This window comes from Cyprinus carpio, chromosome A20, assembly GCF_018340385.1.
Source record: "Cyprinus carpio isolate SPL01 chromosome A20, ASM1834038v1, whole genome shotgun sequence".
NCBI lineage: Eukaryota > Metazoa > Chordata > Actinopteri > Cypriniformes > Cyprinidae > Cyprinus > Cyprinus carpio.
Window position 1 is genome coordinate 284512 of NC_056591.1, and position 23977 is coordinate 308488.

The following is a 23977-nucleotide window of genomic DNA, read 5'->3' on the forward strand; positions in this document are numbered from 1 at the left end:
GTGTATTATAAATGTACTAAATTGCAACTTCATTACAAATGTGTCATTACAAATACAGTTTATTTAAATACATGGCACACAAGTTTCAAAAGAAATGACATTAACGTACATTTTGGTTTATAATAAGCGTTGGACAGCTCGAACACTTTAACCATTTTAAAGACAAAAGAATTATAAAATTACTTATAAAAATGTACTGAAGTCCTTAAGTGGCTCAAAAACACTCTAAAATTCTATAATATTTTCATTTAAATAACACTGCATTCAGTCTGCAATTAAAGGGACGCAAAAGAAAATATTTTGAAGAACGTTAGTAACCAATCAGTTGCTAGTAGCCTTTTTTCCACAGAGAAAAAAAACAAAACAAAAATAAATAAAAAACCTTGGAAGTCAATGGGGACCAGAAACTTTTTGGCTACCAGCGTTATTCAAAATCTCTTTGTTTGTGTTCAACAGATTTGGCACAAGTGGAGGGTGAGTAAATGATGACAGAATGATCATTTTTGGGTGAACTGTCCCTTTAAGTGTATTCTTTTAAAGTATATTATTTCCATAGTGAGTACTCCTTTTAAAGTATGTTAAAGTGTACTTTTTCACAAGGGTAGTTATGATAGCAAAACAAACAGACTAACCTGCTTTTAAAAGGGAGGACAAAACAATCCCAGTATCATTTGGTGTTGATGTGAAAGATTGAGAATGGACTGAAGTGTGAATTTTACAGGCAATAATGAGGCAGATGCTGGACGCGGTTTGGTTTAGTACAGGTGTGTGTGTGTGTGTGTGTGTGTGTGTGTGTGTGTGTGTGTGTGTGTGTGTGTGTGTGTGTGAGAGACCCACCTGCAGCCAGAGTTTGTTGTTGACGGCATCACGGACAGTGGCGATGCACTGGAACGTGGCGTTCAGTCCGGCATTCACCTCTACATCCCCCAAACGCAGGAAGTGAGGTGATTTATCTGCATTCGAAGGAAAAGAGAGCAACACATGACATTATAGCTCTGAAATATGGTTATACTAAAGAGTTAACCAGGGCTGAAAACTTCCAGAACAGGCACATTAATGCAGGAAGATTAAATACAGATGTCATTCACTTATAGTACACAGAGTTCAGCAGGCTGCTGGCTACAGGTGCAGCAACTAGCTAATAGTGAGAATTGATCCCTAAACTAAAGTGTTACCAGTAAAACTGATTGAAGGTTGAAGGTTTTGAGGCCTGCAACGGACGAGCACTGTATTATCACCATTGTGCCCCTGATCACCAGCTGAAATCATGTAAGATGGAAAACTAAAGGCTGAGTGACTATTTACATAATCTGTAGCAGTACAAAGTTTGTCACAGGAAGGAAACAGACTGAAACAGTGTGTTCAGTGGCATCACTTCATTTTAGGATCTGATTCCAGACAATTTTCCAATAAAGAGTTGCGATCCATGAACCAAACCAATTGCAAGATCTTCCCCTATCTGGCTCTGAAAGTAAAACTGTTCCTCCCCATCAGTGTTTCATTGGCTCTCTCTCTAGTTTCATTAGACTGAGTGTTCATTTGGCAGATCTGTTATCCGAAACACACAGAGAGGAACAATGAGATGAAGAGAAGAAGATGCAGATGTCAACACATCCTCTCCAGTGCACCCAGGACATTTACTGACAATAACACATAGCTGACAGCATTTATGTTTCAGTTTGAACTCTATAAGCTAATTTTACATGCAAAAAAGGTGTCCAATCACAAAAGAAGCCTGTTTAGAAACTCCATGAAACCAAAATGTAAAAAAAAGGTCTTTCAGCTCATATCTGTAGCTTTGAACTCATCTAAATGCATAAATTTTCCATTTACATTATCCAAAGTGACTTACATCGCATTCATGATACACATTTAGGGACAGATTTACTAACAGCTGGCACCAGAGCAAACTACTGTCAGGATTTACTAAAGACACGCAGTGAAACATTAGTGATGAAAAGCTGTGGATACCATCTGACCTTACTGCATATGCATTTGTTGGAGTTTCCCTTTCAGATGCAAAATTTAGGGAAGGATCATAGAGACGGTTTACTGGTATTTGTGCCATTATTTAACAGCATTTCTTAACTCACCGCTCTTGGTAGACTGCATCGGTCATTCTGGAAATGATGCGTATTTGTGTTGTTTAATTTGCTCATGGTCAGAAGATCAGCCGCAGAACTTTCTCCTCTTTACGGGATTGCATTCTCATGCTAATTTGCCTTGTTTAGTAAATCTGGCCCTAAATCAGTTCTTGTTTTCCCTAGCAATCAAACCCATAACTTTGGGGGTGCTAGTGCAGTGCTGTACTGTTTGAGCTACAGGAAAGCAGCTAGAAGGCTTTCTCCAAACCGCTGGTCCTAAGCACGGTTATAGGGATGGATGGCAAGTATTTGTATACTAGTGTACTTGCTAAAAGTTGACCAGATTTACTAAGAATCATAGAAAGGGTGGAAAATGGTCATAAAATACTAAAGTATGACATGTTTTTTGTGTGATGATCAGATGATCTTTACAAGTCCAGCAGAAGCAGATGTCAGTCAGTGCTGTTTCTGTGAAAGCCGGATATGAGCTGAAGCAGCTTCACATCATACAGAAACACATGACTAGAGTTTCTGATGGACTGCCCTCAGAATAAATGCTCTTTTACTGCAGGAAACACAGCTGACGTCCAACAAAGCTCCTTCATCTCCCCTCTCTTCCTGCATCATCCTAATAAGATGTCATCTGTGATCAGCCCGAAGCTTTATTAGCAGCGTTCAGAGGATAATATAATCCATGCTGTGAGAGGCAGTAAACCCTGTGCTTCCGTGGACTAGCTGTTAATTGGGAATACCTGTTACATTATCAAGGTTCAGCTCTGATCCCAGCCAGCAGATGAGACAGACAATCCACACACACACACACACACAGCACTAACCTGGAGAGACGCTTCGCTGGATGACAAAATATTAATCTCTTAAAATGATATGTACATTGCTGACATCTGGAGTGCTGAACTGTAAGTGTGTGCACGTCTGCTGATTGTGCCATCACTCGACCCCTAAACGCTTCATGCTAAGTGCAGTACTTGGCATGTAATAAGAGCTAATTATATATCAGCCATCGTGCAGGGCTCAGACGTGTCAGAGAGGACGGCAGCTCTCCGTGTCACTTATTTACTATTTGTGCTAATACTGCCCTCTCTGATCATTTATTGATCGCGTTGCTCTTTACTGCTGATGTGCTCATAAAACACTTACCATTGCAGATAAGATGCTCATGCTCAATCCCTGACAATATTTCACTTTTAGAAATTGATCAAAGGATCATTTCGTAGCAAGATTCAACAAGAAATGGTATTTGTATCATTTTGGTACTGTGTAGTGCAAATGCACAGAAACAGTTTCACTGTCATTGCTAGTGTGTTTGTCAGTATCAGCTCAACAGTAAAGTTCATACTTCTCTTTTCTCTACTAATATTGTAATATTGGCCCCACCCCAAATATTTTCAAATATAGATCCAGTGTACTGATACACAACGGTTTGCTTTCTCAACAACTGCTTACATTCACTTAAGACAAAACTGACTGCCCAGGACAAGCATTTTGACATCATTTTGTGTGTATTTGGCCGCTTAAGTGCAATTAGCTGTGGAAAAAAAATCTATTTGGTGCTCGCGAGGTGTTTGAGGCGGCTTTCTGTGCATGAGCTTTGGACGTGACTGTGAGCGTCTCTGGAGTGTGCAAGTACCGAATGTACAAATAGCACAGTCAGCTGTAAGATGTACAAGAGTGTGAGTTTTAGGAAATTATAGCTGCTTTAAATAACAGGGACAGTCCTGCTGAGTCTCTTACACAAGAACACAATGATAGTCTGGGTGGTTTGAACCTTTTTAGCAGTCTAGACTTTTAACTACTAACCTCCACACACACACACACACACACACACACACACACACACACACACGCTGTGACTCACCGCATGGGTAACTGAGCACCTGGATGTCATCAATGGCAATGAAACCTCGTCTGCCGTTTGTCACCTCTGCCTCAAATATGACCTGCACAGAGAAACAGGAAGCATGTGTTTGTTTTAGATGAGCTGCCATTCATTCACACCACTGAATCGAATGAATGAAGGAATGAATGAAAATATTTTCTGCATGAATGTCATTCATTTCTATTAAAGAACATCTGTATTATTACACTACATCTCTGCTGCTAATCCTTTTCAAAAAGAAGTGTGCTTAATTATATTAAATGGGCGCTTAAAGTTTTTTATTTATGTTGTGTGATTTATTATATTAAATGGGCGCATTATATATATAATATATATATAATATATATAATATATATATATATATATATATATATATAATATTAATGAAATATACAGTAAGGCCACTTAAATGTATTTAAACTTTCATTAATTTCTTTGAATTACATTCAGCATATTTCAAAGACAACAGAATTATGAAAGCACAGATAAAGATGTACTAAAGTCCTACTTTACTATACTAATTAAATTTAAGAAATGTAATCAATTTGATTTGTAATGAAATTTTAATTTAATTACAAACAACATGCAATGAAGTATATTATTTGCATGATAAGTAGGCTATGCTAAAGTGCACTTTTACACACCTCTGATATTAAACTAGCCATCTGTTAGCTGCTCCTGGCTCTTCAAGCTGCTATTAAATTACACCATTCAGGGATGTTGTATCTCAACTATAGCTCACGTTCAATTATCTGTCTTTGTGTCCCAGCTCTGGTTCAGCTGCGTTCGCCTGCGGACATTACCGCCATCAGAGATCGTCTCTGTTTATATACAACTGAGTGCCAAATCTCATTTTGTTAATCTCGAAAGACAAAACAGATTTCCACAAACAGTTGCTCATTTCCGGGAGAAAAAGCGTTTCAAGCTAACGCCCACGCGAGGACAGAAAAGGCGTAATTGAAAATCCTGTGAATGGTGAGGTCAGTCTCAGGTTTCTATTACTGAACTCAAAGCATGACTGAATAGAGTTGAATTTGCTCTGTATTATGCCTCGAAGTCAAGGTCTGGTTTTTGTACAGCGCTTTCCAAATGAACCTTTAATGTCGTGCCCTGGCGTCAAGATCGTAGCGATCCAGTCTGCGATCTGAAAGTGATCCAGTCATATCAGGCCATTTCAATTAGAGCCGTGGCCATCTGCAGCCCGTGTGAGGGAATATTGATAGCGCTTTTCATTTAGCGGAGCATCGCAGCCCTTTAAACTGATCCCTCTTGAAATGCCTCTGACATTTCTAAAACAAATTTCAGGCCCGCTCTTGGTCAGTAACGCTTATGAGCCGATTATGATGTAAATCTTCAAAAGTGTTCTGGCTGAATTCGGCTCTACAGCCGCAGCTCGCTCTCCTGCTGCAGGATTCATCAGGTGTGTAGAGTGTGTTACACTAGTGAACAGAGCTGATTGGTGTCTCACCACTAATGCTTGGAGAGTTTCAAGCTATTTGATTCTACCAGTGCTTGTAATTTTTATCCCTAAAACTCCGGGGTCATTTTTTTTTTTTTTTAATAAATTATTTTTAAATTATCTTTTTTTCTGCAAGGGTGTGTTAAATTGATAAAAAGTGATAGTAAAGACTTTCCATTTCGAAAAAATGCTGTTCTTTTTTTAAACTTTTTATTCATCAAAGAATCCTGAAACAAAAGTATCACAGGTTTAAAAAAAAAATTAAGCAGCACTGATAACTGAAAACTCTTTCCAGCACTGATAATAAATCAGCATATTGTTAATAAATCAGAATGATCATTACTGAAGTAATGATGCTGAAAATTCATCTTTGATCACAACAATAAATTACATTTTTAATTTTAATATTTCAAAATATTACTGTTTTTCTGTATTTTTGATCAAATAAATGCAGCCTTGATGAGCAGATGAGACTTACAAAAAACATTATAAATATTATATCTTATAAGATATCTATATGATCAGTTTTGTTTTTCTAAAAATATATTATATTTTTTTCTTATATCATGTTTTGTTGTGTTGTTTGTGTCCCGATTCTTTGGGAGCAGTTTGGTGTGTGTGTTTTTGAGAGGCTAGGTATTGTGTTTGTTCAGAATGAAATTGCTGAAATGAGAAGAGGAAAAAAGAATATAGGATGAAAAAAATGAGGTGAGAAAAAAGAGAAAGAGACAGGTAGATATTCTGGGAGTGGCGTGACATCCTGCACCCCAGCAATTATCCCATCAGCCCCGAACAAAAGCAGCTCTGAACTCGAGATGTGCACAGCTAGACACTTTCAAAACCGTCAGTGGGCCGCCTGAACCACCAGTCCACTTAAAATCCCCCGAATAATCAGGCTGGTTCTGAATAATGAGGCTAGTCGGAGTGTGAACAGCATGAGTCATGTTGAAATGTCCAAGGGTGCGTTTCCGATAACCCCATAGTGTGCTACAAAGACTTTAAAGGTATGTCTTAAATACAGAGTTCTGGTATGAAACTCTAGATGGCGCAGTCAGAAGGTCTTACTCAATCTGATGTAATGACATCATTATCATATGGCACAGCTGACTGGTTCCCTCCTGTATTGGTAGTCAATGAGCTGGCTGCTCAGCATTCAAATATATGACTAGAGCTTGCCACAGCAGAAACCCTCCACCTTCCCCAGCTCCACCTGTATAGATCTGCTACGAGGTGATTCATGTATGCTATGGGGTTATTTCCTGTATGTTATATTTGCAGTATGCTCACAGCACATGCTGTGGATGTATTAGCAGTAGCAAGTCTCGATACTTGCTCTGCCGCAGCAGCGTAGCAGATCTATTCCGCCGAGACCAAATACATTAACATTGTCATATACATTACCATGCCAATCCCTTCGAGAGTTGTCATGACAGAACTAAAGGTATACCTGTTCTAGATGTGTTCCCCGAACTATACTTTAGGAGGCTGCTTTCTTAAGTGTGACGTTACCAGGTGCTGTCCACGGTGGTGGTGCTGAATTGATTGATATCGGTGGCTTGAGCATGGATTATTCACTCTATGCAGGGGCTGCTTCGGTGCATTATGTGAGAAAGCTGTGCTCTTTATAAAAGAAGTGTTGATTTTAAATAAAGACAAGGAACTCTTTCCTGTTAGAACACAACCAACTTGAAACTTTTACTTTCGCTTTGCAACTTACATCACGTCAGGGACTTAAACCAAAAAAAGAAAAATAGATGCCCAGAGCACCTCCCTGTGGTCACCACATGAAATACAAGGGAGAAAACATCAACAAGAGACACTGCTTAATAATTTAACAGCTTTTAACAAAATAAATAAATAAATAATTATTTTGCCAGCAAAAGGCGCCAAATTTGATTTAACACTGGGTGCATTACAACTTCAAAATTATACTTATATAGACTGAGATGTAATGAACTGTGAACTGTCAACAGTGATAAGGCATAGCTAAGATCAGATCAACCTTACGAACGTATGACTTACAGAACTATACTTATCTAACAACATTTTGGGAAACGCGTATCAACGATAGGGTACAACTTAAGGTATAACTAACTACTGTATAAAGTTTTGGGAAACACAGCCCAGATCACTGTACAAATCAGTTGACTCCACTAATCGACTAGTTGACTTTTGTGACTAGATAGGCAGGAATGCAGGATTGCAGGAACACACACTTTCAGAAATGTCAACACACTAGCATGTTACTGTCATCTACTGTAAATATAAGAGCCTTCTTGCTGTTACTAAAATATATCAAATAAATTATAAACAAAAAAAAAAAAAAAAAAAAAAAAGTTACATCCAACAAGAAACAAGAAAAAGTTATTGTGTATTAAACCTAGTCATGCTAGTCACCATAAATTTAGAATGTTTTTTTTTATTAAACCTAGTCATGCTAGTCACCATTTAGTCTTTTTTTTTCTTTTCACAATGGTGTTTTTTTTTTTTTTTTTGCCTTCACTGGTTAACTTTAAGTATAAATATTCCACATATGTGACTCTGGACTTTCCAATAATGTATGGTTTGTTTTGATAGTATAGTATTTGGGATGGATTAAAATTTTTGATAATGTGGAAATCATCTTTAAAGCTGTCCAAATTAAGTTCTTGGCAATGCATATTACTAATCATAAATTAGGTTTTGATATATTTAGGGTAGGAAATTTACTAAATATCATCATGGAGCATTATCTTTAATATCTTAATGATTTTTGGCATAAAAGAAAAATCGGTAATTTTGACACATACAATGATTTTTTTTTGGGGGGGGGGGGCTATTGCTACAAATATACCCCAGCGACGTAAGACTGGTTTTGTGCTCCAGGGTCACATATTTTCTCAATTAATGCAAGACTCAAAAGTAGCATGAAAAGCACATCACTGCTGTCACTGCTTGGCATGATGTCACATCAAACACACCCAAACACATGTGAAACACACACATACGCATGCAGACTGATGCTCGTGTGCATTAACAAACAGAGGTGCGGAATGAACAGATAAGACAGAAAATTCAGCAGTGACCCATTCAGATCAGACTTCTGGAGAAAGCCTGTGCTTTATTTGTGCTTTGTGCCATTGCTTCCTTTTCTCTCTAAATTTATTTGGAACAAGAGTATCTGAAAAAATCTAACATTGCCAAATGTTATTAGTCATGTAAACTTAAAGTGATAATAATGATCCACGTACATTGACCATCATGAAGAAACTCATAAATGAAGCTACTTAAAGCAGGAACGAACACTGTTATGTTTTACTGGTAGTTCAAGGTTAAATCAGATACATTTATGAGTGTTTGAGGAAATACATGCTCAGATACAAAATACAACTTTTATGATGATATTTTATTTGGTTTTTAAGTTTAATCTCAAAACAAATCTAAATTCAAATCTTTAAATGTTTTATAATTTAGATTCATTTTAAATCTTGAAAAAAAAAATCTTTAAATTTAATATTTACATTTAAAATTTGGGGTCTTGTAATATGGCAAGTTTATTCTGAACATATATTTTCATAACTTTTTTACTTCCTCCTTAGAAAACACAAGATATCATTGAGGCCCTAAAACTTTTCTGGAAGGTAATTTTGACTGAGACCTATTCATGTGTGTGTGTGTGTGTGTGTGTGTGTGTTTGCCCTGTCGCTGAGTTGACGGCAGATCGGTCTGGATGAGGAAGCCTGCAGCTTTGCTGTCAATCAGAACCTCATTGTAAACACAAGCACACACACAGACTAAAAAAGTCTAAGCAAAACACTTGCTGCATACTATATATCTATTACTCCCACAATCATCCATAATGTTTCTATTGAACACATAAATGACTCTTCAGAGCATTAAATTATGAAACATTGATTACATCTGAAGCCCTGAATGTACCACAATCAATATTGCTTAAGGCTGATGACTCACAACACACACACATAACACACACACACACTCACACACACACACACACACACACACACACACACACAGTTGTCTTTCACGCTCTCTCACAGAGACAATAACACACACACACACTCTCTCACGCATTCACAGAGACATACAACACTCTTGGACCCAAGAGGAGGAACATTATGATGAGAGATAGAGAGAGATAGTTGAGGAGGGTCTGATTTTGTTCTTGAACACAGCCTGACAGCTGATGGTCCTGGTGAAGGACAACCAATGAGAGCGTCACAGACTGAATGTTGCTTTATATTAAAAGCAATAATTGTGTGTGTGAGTGAACGTGTGTGCTATTGATGTCTCTTTGTTAAATGTGACATCACATGTATGTGTGCTACTGCTAGTTAATAGTTCATTGCTACTTTCAGTGCTTTCAAATACATTATGTTTGCATTAATCATAAATATTGGCTTTTCAATTAGCTAATTCAAATATTAGAGTTAGAGTTAACTAAACTTATTGGTTTTATAAATCTCACATGTTTTTTTTTTTTTTTACGTTTTCTGGTAAAGCGGCAGCACATGTCTGGAGCTCAAACTTAGTGTTAAGAGATTTCAGCACATCACTATGAGCACTAGTACTAGTGATGTCTGACTTAACAAAAAGTATTAATTACACTATACAGCTGAGGAAAACTACAATTCAGACACACCAACAGAAAAAAACAAACACGCATTCACAGTTTCCTCTTCCAGTTGGCATCATTGCACCAGATATTGAGCTCGGTGCTCTCATCTCTTCACCTGTCAAGAGCACACACACACATACACACACACACACACACAGTGATATAATCTCTTCACCTGTCAAGAGCACACACACACACACTCGCATTGGCTGTGCTGATCATTACCACTGCTCTCTCAGTAAACAATGAGAGCCAGGAAAAGGCTCATTGATGGCAATGTGATGCGTGGGGTGCGTTTTTTATTTTTTTTTATCCCAGGCACTCTGTCAGCGAGCGCAGTGCGATATGTCCTTCATCATTTGGAGAGACACATGCCGGAATGTTTTTCCTCCAGAAAAGACGTCCTCCATTTCAGCCCCTCCGCGTGCCGAGACTCCAGCATAACGACGGCCCATTAGGGGCAATATATTCGCGCTCCACAAGCAGCAGATCTATCAGCCCAGGACTGGAGGACAGTTCATCTCTCTCCAGCAGTAATGTCTCAGTTTTGATTGTAATCTGTCAGTTCTGGCTCTCTGAGCTTTCGGAGATCACCCTGAAGCCGGTCTCTGAATGCAGCGACAGCAGTATTTCACAATGGATCCTCCATCTCTCTCATCAGGACCGGAGGAAATGATAGGGATACATTTGAAGATGAAGAAGACTTTCAACTTCCACAGAAGTCATCTCTCAGTGTCTGTCTCTAAACATTGCCGTGGTGGATTTTAAAATGACTTTTGCTATTTGACTTGATGTTTTGTGTTAAGAGCTCAAATGATATATTCTGGTAATGGCTTATAATAGAAGGCAGTGTGAATCAAGTCTGTTACAATACTCTCACACCTCGGAGGAATTGCTGATAAAACCAGCCACATCTTTATGTGTTTCTGTGTGGGTTAATAACAATGTGTACAAAAAAAGATCATGTTCAGTTCCACCCATGTATCAAATTACTGCTCGTCCACCTCAAAGATGACTTATAAAACATTTATTGGACAAATATGTGTTAAAAAAGTGTTTAATAGGCAAACAAGAAAATACAACAAGCTAAGTATACTCTGAATACTTTTAAGTGCATCTTGATTACAAGATTAAGTACTAAGTATAGACTAAATACTGTAGACATTTCTGTTCGCATAAGCCAAGTATACTTGAGTATGACTTCGTTGAGTATATCTCCGATAGGTACATAAAGGTAGACTGAAAGTATTATCTTCTTTTTTATTATTATTATTATTTTAAAGTAAGCATGATGATGATGATATCACACTTGAATAAATTTCCTTCTGTAAGGGGTGCACAGCCCTGAAACCCACCCGCTGAAAACAACTAACCTATAGACCTGAGTGTGGCCAAAACAGTGAGGACTGAGAGAGACACTCAAGAAGCGCTCATGTCCGATAAGAGCCCACAGTCGAGCACATTACATCAGCTCAGCAGAGTGAGTGTGTGTACTCAGCCTAATGACTGTAAGCACATGTCATTATCTGGACAGACCACAGCAAAACACAGCATTCTCCAGCCTGCTTGAGACTTACAAACTCTACAGAGCAACAAAAAGGGGAAGTGAAGATTATCAGTGAATGACAGGATAGCTTACTTAAGTGTGTTCCTTGCACAGAACTATCATGCAACTTATTTGTTTGTTTGTTTATTGTCCTTTGGGGTCAAAGTATTGTTGGAAAACAGCTGTGATGATTCTTCAAAAAAAATAAAATAATAATAATAATAATAATTTTTTCCCCCATAAAATAAAATAAAAATAAATAAAATCAAATACATTCAATCAATCTATATATCAAATAAATATAAATAAATAAATAAATAACATGCATGTTTGATTCATAGTTAAAACCTCAGTTTTAGAGAAACTTCATAAAGGGCTGTAACATTGAGTTCTGCTGTGAATGAAATCTAAACCTCCAAGCAAAACACTACACCAAACGGCTGTATGCTGAGTTTAAGGTTATGCAAATCCCCACAATGATAAGAATACACATGTGTGTTTGTCACCTAGATATACTGTTTTTAAACACACCAAATAACGTCTTCAGTCACTTCAAAAAATGCCAAAAGTAATCAGTGTTAGGGTAAATGAATTCTAATGAGTTTAATTTGAGTCGGTGCTAGGGCAGGTGCTCCGCTACATAGCAGCATCGCAAACGTTGTGTGTTTATGTAGGAGAAGCTGAGTGACATATTCCATACAGATACTGTAAGATATTCTTCTGTATCATTTCCAGAGGACATACACACATTATACACTTCCCTGTAAACTCATATCACACACACACACACACACACACACACACACACACACACACACACACACACACACACACACAGACACACACACACACACACACAGGAGTCTGTACACTAATCTGAGCTTCCAAGCACCTATAAATTACTGCTATGCCACACAGTAGATAAACCTGTTAGTGTGTGTTTGTGTGTGTGCTGACCTTGACTAAATGTGAGCTCTCAACACTATCACAAAACACCTCCAGACACACACACACACACACACACACACAGAGCTCACACCTCCTTCTGAACCCCTGAGAGATCTCCTGCCCGGAGGGATCTTGTTTTGGGAGAAGGTGGAAAATCGGCATTTACACGGAGCTGTGAACCCTGGGAAAGTGTGAGACCTTCTTTAACCAATGACTACAGGTGTGCAATATAGTGCTGCTCAAAATATTCTTTACCGAAGGTTGGGGAAATTTAATTATTAGTGACACAAATGGTGGAATTACAGGCAATAGCTTTAGCATAAATGTATTCATTTAAAGTATTTTAACCACGAAAAGCATGATTTTGAATCATAAATGTAAGAACAAATGTAATGTAAAGGTCCAAACAGGTTTCAAACAAACCAGAAACCAGTCTAATTACACAGGTCTTCTTTAAGACCATCAGTCAACATCGTTCAGCGAACCAAACTCCACAATAGTTTGTGAGTTAAACAATTATACTTCTTTTATTCTCCTAGTTGAGCTGCTGGTTTGGGCGGCAGACTGACAAAACATTCTTAACAATAAAATTCTTCTTAACTCATATTTTCTAGAATTCCCCCCCCCCCCAAAAAATGCAGTCTGCATACAGTGTGTGTGATGTAAATTTCATCACCAGAATAGTATGCATGTACTGTACACACTCGATTTTTGTACATGTGCATAGTTAATAGTCAGATCACCAATAAGAATGTAAAATCCTTTTTTTGTCAAGCAAGTGGTTAATTAATTAGCTAGATGCTTTAGTTGGCACACATTTCCATTTGCGTCCTCAAAGAACACTACTGAAGAACACATCATAAGCCAGAGAAACCACAAAGGAACATGAATGCTATTTGGCTTAGAAGAAATAAAAAAAAAAACAGAAAAACAACTTCTTCTCTCAAGTTTAACGGTATTCAATCATTCATGAGAACTGAAGGATGACTAAAGGAACACGTGCGAAGCCCTAATTCATTCTCTTTGACAACATCAATGTCGCTCGCGCTCATGAACGCAGTTCCTCAAACGCTTCAGTTCGGCGCTCTGGCGTGATTTCTGACAACCTGACATCAAATAATGAAAAGGAACTAAGGGCGGGTGTCCAGCTCATTAAGTCGAGGTGGGGGGGTTTGGGGGGTGAAGACACCCTCGGGAGATATCAGTGGAAAAAACTAAACTAAACTGAACCAGGACTTAAGCTAAAATAAACTGGACTCTAGCAACAGATTTGACTCATCAGTGCCTAATTAAAGAGGACAAGAAATAACAAGCCCACACCAGGCTTTAGAGATGGACTGCGAGTGATCGAGAGAGAGAGAGAGAGAGAGAGAGAGAGAGAGAGAGAGAGAGAGAGAGAGTGTAATAAAGGGACGTAACATGCCTGGACTCATTAGAAGGGACACGTCTCCGGGGGGTTTGGAGGGGCAGCAGGTGGAAACTCTATACTGTGAGAAATCAAATCGAGACATGAAGAAACAAGCCCCTCTCATCCATTAGCTCGTCTCGGAAATATCATGCAATATTAATCACAACAGTGTCTCCCCACACCGCCTGAATCCTCCGAGAGTGACGTGTAGTGTGTGCAGGCGGCCAGCAGAGGCGTCTAACTGCACGAACCCCTGGAGGTGTGTTTACATTTAGGGCTGATAAAGCAAACAGATGGCCGCTATAAAGACTACAGCTGAGCTACTGCACCCTAAACCTGTGCAAAGACCAGATGAACATGAAAACCTGTATCATCAGGTGCTTGTGTAAAATACTGTCTCTCACACAGAAAGATAGACAGCAGAGTGAGACAGAGGGGAGATCAGTCAGGACTCCCAATTAGCCTGAACACAGATGAATGCTTTCAGTATTCACTGTCTCACACACACACACACACACACACACACACACACACACACACACACACACACACACACACACACACACACACACACACACAGACATTGAAGCAGAATAACCAGTCAGATCATACACACACAGCAAACACTGACACATACACACCCACATCCAGCACTGATTAAAACAAAAGAGAAGACGAGACGAGACAAGAGGAGACGAGACGGATTATCATAGTAGTCACATTCACTAGGATGAAATATTACATTCAAACAGCTAGGAACAGTGAAAAGCTATTCCACTGTGATTTTCCTTTTTCTAATTGTTCAGGGGACTCGATAGCAGGAATGTGTTACCACTAGGGGTGGAACGGTTCAGCTTTTTCACGGTTCTGTTTGTATCACGGTTTTATAGTCACGGTTTCGGTATGTTTCTGTATGTGCTGTGTTTATGGAGAAACTATACTTTCAAATAAAAATAAAGAAAATAAGAATATTCTATCTAACTACAAGCAACCGCACAAATAAATACAAAAGAGTAAAGATACAAATAAAATAAACAGTGATTTTCAGGTTTTTTAGGTAGGTCTAGCATTAGTTTTTAGGTACAGAAATTGAATGAAGTAATCAAATGTAATACAGCATTGCATATTTGACTGAATAAATTAAAGATTAATCTTTATCCAAGTCACAAAAGCTATCCAATCAAAAGCAGTAAATGATTTATTTGTTGTTGCTGTTTGATTCATATTAAGACTGTCACTTTAAGAGAATGCACTGATACAGTACGTTCAGCTGGTTTTGTCTGCTGTAGGATACTTACCAAAACAGACATTTTGACATAATTTTTGTGTGAATTTGTCCATTCAAACACAATACTTCAGCGAGAGCTTAATATTTGCGCGTGTTCCGGGATGCGGGTTTGCGCACTTCGGATGAGCGCATGCACAAATCTTCTCAATGCTCACACAAGCTCACATCCTCTGGCAAACTGGTAAAGTTTAAACTGGCAAAACTTAAATGAGTTTAGTTGTTGTAATGTACTGGGAAGACAGAATGCGCATCCATCAGCAGAAACATACATTAGCCAAACCCTGTGTTATTTATAAGAAACCATATTACAGATGCATTGTCAGATTTAAAGGGGGGCCACAATGGTGTTTCAAGTATTCAGAGTTGTTCACAGTGTTAAAGAGATGGATTCTCATGCTAAACATGGCCAAAGTTTTAAAAAATAATTTGGACGAATGACGGAGAATTTCTGTGCCGAAAATCTTACTTCTGGGTGGTACAAAAAGTGCGCCCGCGCACACGCCGACCAGAGGAGAGCGAGACCGCGCTCATCAACTCGCTTCATCAGGAAATCCTTGGCAGTGCTGCATAGGATTTGTTCGAGAATGTTTCCAAATAAGTGTGTTTTTGGATGTGAGAAAGTTTACCGTGTTCAGCTTCCCAAAGAACCCAGCGTTACACGAACAGTGGATGCAGCTTGTTTTTCTGGGGCAGTAACAGAGTGTAGCAAGTGCGTTTGTGTGTTCTCGTCATTTCAGTGACAAATGTTTTATAAACAAGGCCTAGGTCGACGCTGGATTTGTACATCGTTTGCTATTAAAACATGGAGCGGTCCCAGTGATAAAAGACCCCATTCATGTAAGTACAACTGCATCAGATTTCTGTCTTTTGTTGGAAATCTGCACATAAGTGAATATTTGTTAATGGAAACAACACAAAACATCAGTATTATAGCTCCGCCCCACGGCGCGCCTCCAGGAGCTCGGCTTTTTCCGGAGAGAATCAGAAAGCTGTATTTTTCTTTTATAAATATGATAAAACTAAAGATTTTTTGGAGATATGAAGGATGCAGTACTACTCTATATGTACTCAAGATTAACATTAGATTAGGTGAAACTGTGTATGTTATGTACCCTTTAAGTTAAACCGCGGTTCTAGTGTGTGCCGAACCGTGTGTGGAGAACCGAACGGTTCAATTTTTTTTCGCAAACCGTCCCACCCCTAGTTACCACACAAAGCTCAAGAGAAAAAACCTACTGACTTTCCAGCTCTGCTGGTACATTTACACTGAGGTCAAAGCCTTGCATCCCTTTGACCTGATCTTAATAGAGTGCGTTAGTGACCATACACTTTTTCAGTGGCTTCGGAAGTATTTTTTTCATTCGTGTTTCTCAAAGGGATTTTAAAAAAAGTATTTGTTAAAGCATTATAACAACCGAGGCTCGTTGAAAATACATGCTCGTGGTGACATTTCTGCAACACCAATTCACGGTAGTTTCAAAGTGAAATGTTTAGTGAATGGCGCTAAAACACACATTCAGTAAGTGACCGTGGCACGTTTTTATTATGTTGCTTCATGCATGTATTGCGGCGGTTCAGAACTCAAATGTTCGGATAGTGTCACTATAGGGTTAATGCTCTATTTTGTTGGAAAATAACATACCCCCTACACCAAACCCAAAAACTAAAAACTAATCCGATAGTTTTAATGAATCCAAAAGTGAGATAAAAATGCATTTGCTGATGCATGAGAAACCAAGCAGACTTGCTGCATTTGAAAACCCACACATATGAATCTGTATATTTGACACTAATGTTCAAAACTATCAGTTTTCAAATCTCGCAGCATGTTAAAATCGTTGTGAAGTCAGAACATAATATTGTGCAATGAATTGTGCAAAAATGTGACCCTGCCTGTGAAAACCCAGCTAAAGTTATTTTTTGCAATTCACTGTTTTCTACATAAAATCACCCTTCATAAAGATGTAGAACATTCTGTTAAAATATAACCTTTGTATCTTTAATACTGACTGAGTAAGGCCATGTCAAAGATTGAAATCATAGTGAAATTAATGGTTGAAATCAATTTTGATGCTTGTTATCTCATAAATAGATTTTGAGACTTTAGCCTGGATTTTACAGACAGGGTCACAAATGAAACTTTCTCAAAGGAAACTCTGGCCCTGTAAATCATGATTTGTGTGAAAAGGAAGAAAGTTTGTTGGGGTTTTACTGCCTCTAATGTGCATTTCAACTGGAAACTGCAGCGATTTGCATGTATAGATATGTTTTTTGAGTTTTGCAAAAATGTATATAGACACATATTTTCAATGAGCCTGAGTAGCATTATAAGCCATGAACAAAACATGACCGAGTGCAGACCTAAAGCATTTGAAAATCAGACAAAAACCAAAGGTGTAATATTATAATATTATATATATATATTATATATATATATATATATATATATATATATATATATATATATATAACTAAATTACCAGCCAGCAACAGGTTTGGAAACATTACTATTTTTAATGTTTTTGAAAGAAGTCTCTTCTGCTCATCAAGCCTGCATTTATTTGATCAAAAAATACAGAAAAAACAGACTAATTGTGAAATATTATTACAACTTAAAATAATAGTTTTCTATTTGAATATACTTAAAAAAAATAATTTATTCCTGTGATGCAAAGCTGAATTTTCAGCATCATTACTCCAGCCTTCAGTGTCACATGTAACATCCAGTCTATCACATGATCATTTAGAAATCATTCTAATATTCTGATTTATTATGAGTGTTGGAAACAGTTCTGCTGTCTAATATATTTGATGAATAAAAGGTTAAAAAGAACTGCATTTATTCGAAAAAAAAAAAAACAAAAAAAAAAATTCTAATAATATATTTTCTTTACTATCACTTTTTATCAATTTAACACATCCTTGCTGAATAAAAGTATTGATTTTTATTAAAAAAAAAAAGAAAGAAAAAAAAAATGACTGAACCCAAATTACTGACCAGTAGTGTATATTGTTATTACAAAATATTTATATTTTAAAAACACATAGCTTCTTTTTTTTTTTTTTACTTTTTATTCATCAATGTATCCTAAAAAAGTATCACATGTTCTGAAAAAAATATGTAATCAGCAGAACTGTTTACAACTTTGATAATGAATAATCATCATATTAGAATGATTTCTAAAGGATCATGTGATAATGATCCTAAAAAATTCAGCTTTGCATCACAGAAATAAATGATAATTGAAAGTATAATAAATTTAAAAACAATTATTTTAAATTGTAATAATATATCACAATATTACATTTTTTTCTGTATTTTTTATCAAATAAATGCAGGCTTGATGAGCAGAAGAAACTTCTTTCAAAAACATAAAAAATAGTAATGTTTCCAAACTTTTGACCTGTACTGTGTATATATATTTCAAAAACATAAAAAATAGTAATGTTTCCAAATATATATATATACACACACACATACATACATATACACACACACACATACATACATATACACACACACACACACATACACACACACACACACACAAACACTAACACACATACACAAATCTCTTCATAGTAAGCAAAGGCTTTGTCTGTGCTCTGTTTAACAGAGGCAACCATTAGAATTACTATCCAAAAATGATGCTAAATACAGGTTATTTGGATTGCATAATTTATAAATTTGAAGTAAAATCAGAATGGTCTGATTTGTGAATGAGACACAAATGTCACTCTCTGACAGCAGGTGGCAGAAATGGAACACCAGATATTTAAAGGCTGCTGCCCCTTTAAGACCGAATGCACGGATCCAATATAAAATCCACAGGAGATTTCTTTCTCCACTGTGTACATTCACTTAAGACATAACTGACTGTGTTTACGAGAATACTTGCAGAGACAATTATTTTGAGATAATTTTGTGTGTATGTGTTCATTCAGAAGCAAGGATACGCGAGGAATCAATTCTGTGTACGCGCATTGTCTGAAACACGGCTCTCTGTGCGCGCTTTGAATGAGTGCGCGCTAGCCCTGAAAGTTCTCTGATCTCTGTCTGAGCTGAAGCGGGCAGAATACTGAGCTAACGAGCCGTAGCTTCGTGTCAGTTCTTTACCAGCAGTTTTTATGGCAATATTTAAATGACACCCTGGATTCGCTCTTCACCAGTACCCAATAGTGGCATATTTAAATGGACACCCTAAGTCATTTCTCTGGTTCGTTTAGTTTCACACTATTCTCTGGTCATTTACGTTCTCTGGTTTTCGCTTTGTTTTCGTTTTGCGCAAGTTGCAATGGACACACTCGGTGTATCGGCGTCTTTATGGTTATTTTAAAGTGAAGTTTTTTGTGAAAGTTGTTTGTGGATGAGTTCGTTCTATGGTTTTCACACACACACATACAATCACAAGTATTTTGAGATTATATAACTACTTCATGGTAGTTGGCATTCCTTGCCAAGATATTTTTGTTTTTTTTGGTTTTTATTGCTTATGTTTAATGTTTTTGATGTTGTTATTGTTATTCTATAGAAAACAATCTCTCACTGCATCTTTTGATTGACTGAACAATTTGCTTACCTGATATTCATTGGGCCAAAAAGTGCTGACAGCGAGCTCCGCCTTCATCCAGCCTTTGCCTGTGCAGGAAGTGACGTTCCAGATGGGATTGGCCAGCGGCCCTTTATTGACCTTCACCAGGATGTTGAGTGTCCCGGGGCTGGAGCCGTCTGGGCAGTACAGGAGATAGTTGAAGTCAATGCAGTGAGTGTCGTTTTCTTTCATCACGGGCAGCTGCAGGCGAGCCTTTTCTCCGTAATCATGCTGCGAGGTGTCCACCATCATGTATGAGCCTGGAGGGCAACAAAAAAACAGAGAGAGGAAACACACGTGAGCTGGGATGTACTCAACGATCATGAGGTCTTTTCCAAACCCTAACGAGCTGCCTTGCCGTCTACTCCCTTCATAGGCATACCAAAATGGAGCCTCATTAGTGAGTGATTTTGAGCTATATTGTGTCCTATGGAGTTTGAGGTTAGCATGTTGCTAAGCTAACAACAATATAATTCAAATAGAAGGAATACTCCACCCCAAAATGAATGAATCACTTACCCCCATGTCGTTCTAAACCCGTAAAAGCTTTGTTCGTCTTCGGAACACAATTTAAGATATTTTGGATGGAAACCGGGAGCCCTGTGACTGTCCCATAGACTGCCAAGTAAATAACAGTGTCAAGGTCCAGGAAAGTATGAAAGACATCGTCAGAATAGTCCATCTGCCATCAGTGATTCAACCGTAACATTATGAAGTGACAAGAATACTTTTTGTATGCGAAGTAAACAAAAATAACGACTTTATTCAACAATTTGTCTCCTCTATGTCCCTCCGCATCACTGTAGTGCCATTTTGGAGAATATGAGCTGAATGCAGGCAGCTTACGCTCTTCTGTATCAGCCGCGACACAAGGATACGTTTTCTATGTGTATTTACGCTTTGATTTACGCTTTGAAAACAGTGCATCCAAACAGCACGACTGACATAGAAGAGCGTAAGCTGCCTGCGTTCAGCAGATATTCTCCAAAATTGCGCTACAGTGATGCGGAGAGACACAGAGGAGACAAATTGTTGACGTTATTTTTGTTTTCTTTGTATACAAAAAGTATTCTGGTCACTTCATAACGTTACGGTTGAATCACTGATGGCCGATGGACTATTCTGACGATGCCTTTCATACTTTTCTGGTCCTTGACAGTGTAAGTTACTTGGCAGTTAATGGGACAGTCACAAGCCTCCCGGAAGAACGAAGCTTTTACAGGTTTGGAACGACATGGGGGTAAGTGATTAATGACAAAATTTTCATTTTGGGGTGGAGTATCCCTTTAATCTTAAAACCAAGACCTTTTTTTTTTTTTTTTTTTTTTTTGACTTGATGCATGAGATTTTTCTCTGAACTCAACAGGTCTGTTGACATTACGGCTAAAATATTCCCAAACTAACAGAATCGAGGGCTTGTGCAACAAATCTGAACTAGTTCCCCACTGATTCCCCTCTGACCTTGAACCAGATTTTGAACCAGTAAACCAAATGAAAAAGCCTCACCAAGCAATGTGCAAAATGTTGAGTGAAAATCACTTGCTAAAAACCAAGTGAAGTAAACAGATCGTTTGAGAAATCATGTGGGATTCTAGCAGGAACACCAAAATATAAACTCAGCCATGAGGACACAATATTTCTGAAGTTCAGAATCAAAGACTCACTCGTACACTTGGCAGTTGGCCGTGTGCTGATTACTGAACGCTTTTATAATCACTCCACCGGAGAAATGGTTCCACGCTATCGGCCAAGACGCACAGGCCCATATAGGATCTGGTTCCAGTTCTTTAAGCATGTGATTGCACTGAGAGGAAACCGTTTCAAATCTCAAACGCCCAAAGGATGGACATCAGGAGGAGAGAGGACAGACTTTACCACCATTTGTCCAAAAGAGATACATCTGTTCATCTGTCTCTCCATGGCCAAGAAGAGAGATGACCAGCTCTCTCTCTTTGATCCTCATCTTCTGTCAGAGATAAAGTCTACATGAAATCCATCCTCTTTCCTGCCTAAACAAACGCCCCTGGCCATGTCGTGTGCAGTTCATCAGCTGCAGACTCTTTTTTTCCTCTGGTGTAACCACTGGTCATGTGGGTGGGGAAAAATAATCTTACATAAAACATGACGGCCTGACTCTCTGCTGCACTCAAGGCTGTTGTAAAATGCTGATAATCACATACCTGTGAGCACACATTCGATCCTTATGAAACAAAATGATTCATTTATTCATTCTTACATACACTATTGCATCCAATGGGACAATTTAAGTAGAAATGGATTTAAGAACCATTCATTTTGCTCAAGTTTAATGAAAAAGATGTTTTAAAATATGTCAAGTTAGATATTTTTTAGTAATTAAGTAATAACATTTTATTCAGCAAAGTCTATTTCAAATAAATGCTGTTCTTTTGAACTTTCTATTCAACTGTGAATTTTGAAAAATAAAATGTTTCATTGTTTCCACAAAAAATATTTTCAACATTGATAATAATCAGAAATGTTTCTTGTGCAGCAAATCATCATATTAGAATGATTTCTGAAGATCATGTGACACTGAAGACTGGAGTAATGATGCTGAAAATACAGCGTTGATCACAGAAATCAATTACATTATGCAATATATTATAATACAGTTCTTATAAATTGTAAAAAATATTTCACAATATTACTGTTTTACTGTATTTTTGATCAAATAAATGTAGCCTTTTAGGCAAATAAATAAATAAACAAATAAAATAAATAAATCCTTTCAAAATTATTTAAAAAATCTTACCAACCCCTAACTATTAAACAGTATTTTCTATATCACCTGGTGGAACAATTTTATTACAATTATTATTATTATTATTAATACATGTAAATATCATTTTAATGGTGGCATATTTTATCATGTCAGCGTTCCTTCCTTTGTATTATAACACACTTGAGGCTGTGCACTTGATTTTACTATCAAAAAACACCTCTCACTTTTTGTAACACACGACATATTTAGCTTATATTAACCAGTAATAATAAGCTTATATTAACCGAAAATATATATGCTTAATGTCCACCAAATCCCAATGACTGAAGTGAGTTACATAACACTGCATACATTAAATGAATTGTGAATGAAGTTTCATGAAAATATTAGGCGTGCTCCGATTGATTGGCTACCGATCACTATTGGCCGATAATAACGTTGGGATGCTTGATCGGCAGTCTCTAAAAAGGCCGATCTCAAAAAAATGATCTCAAGCTGATGACGCTGCAGTGAGAGGTTTGGCACGACATGCAGCGGCACCGTCACAGTCTCTGTCTGGCGCGGGTGAAATAATTATAATGCTATACCGCTTCATTAAATAACTTATAAAGTCATTTGAAAACCTAGTGTGAGAAGTAACTTCATAAAACAGGGGGAGTGAATCACCACATGCTCTCTCTTTCCCTCTCAAAATATGCGAATGGTTTCAAATCACCACACGTCGCGTCTGTCTATAAGCGAGCTGCACAGGTGACACAGGAATTGTCACTTGCACAATCGAGGCAGTGTCACATTGTCACTAAAGTTTATAAATTGCATTACTTTTTAATTCTTGCCCGTGTTTAACCATTCCGTGCTCGTGCCCTCTCCTGGATAACTGTGCGCACACCCGCAGTGCGCATGCCAGATTCACATTACTCCGTTTGCAGTGCGTATGCAGTGTGTATTTTTTTCCGCATTCATGTTAATGGAAAGCGTTCACACTGCACACACAGTTGCGGTCCGGCAGCACGTCTGCAGTAGTGTAGAGATCGTTTCCGCAGGTCTATTGCTGCACTGCATGCGCTGAATTAAAGTAACAGTGCATTGTTTTCAGTAATGAACATGGATTAACACGAAAATGTAGTAATTACACCATACATGCATATTATAACTGTCTGCTGTGTTTCACAGTCAACACATTTGGCTTTTTGGCTAGATTTAAAAGGAAAGAGCACTTTTAGATAAACATGGCAATAAGATGGCACTCGTGGAGGAAGAAAAACAAAGTTCTTTATGAACAGCAGGATTGCTTGTAATAAATATTTTAAAAAAGGAAAGGCAATAGAGCTGACTATTTCTATCTATGGCAAGTTTGTGATAACGTAAGAAAAGTAGTTTAAATGTTTTGCCAC

General features: G+C 37.7%; 1 protein-coding gene across 18 annotated transcripts in view; it reads right to left on the reverse strand.

The window, feature by feature from the left end:
• The window catches only part of ptprk (protein tyrosine phosphatase receptor type K), a 166185-nt gene that overhangs the window by 86763 nt on the left and 55445 nt on the right, over positions 1–23977 (reverse strand). For all 18 annotated transcript variants that reach the window (XR_006162704.1, XR_006162705.1, XM_042777254.1 and 15 more), the window contains exons 4-6: positions 19829–20100; positions 3961–4042; positions 838–953 (exon numbers count right to left, since the gene is read on the reverse strand). Coding sequence is in view for 16 of the 18 variants with exons in the window: in XM_042777254.1 (XP_042633188.1) it covers positions 838–953; positions 3961–4042; positions 19829–20100 (470 nt within the window). In the remaining 2 variants the exon portion in view is untranslated. The remainder of the gene's footprint in view (positions 1–837; positions 954–3960; positions 4043–19828; positions 20101–23977) is intronic.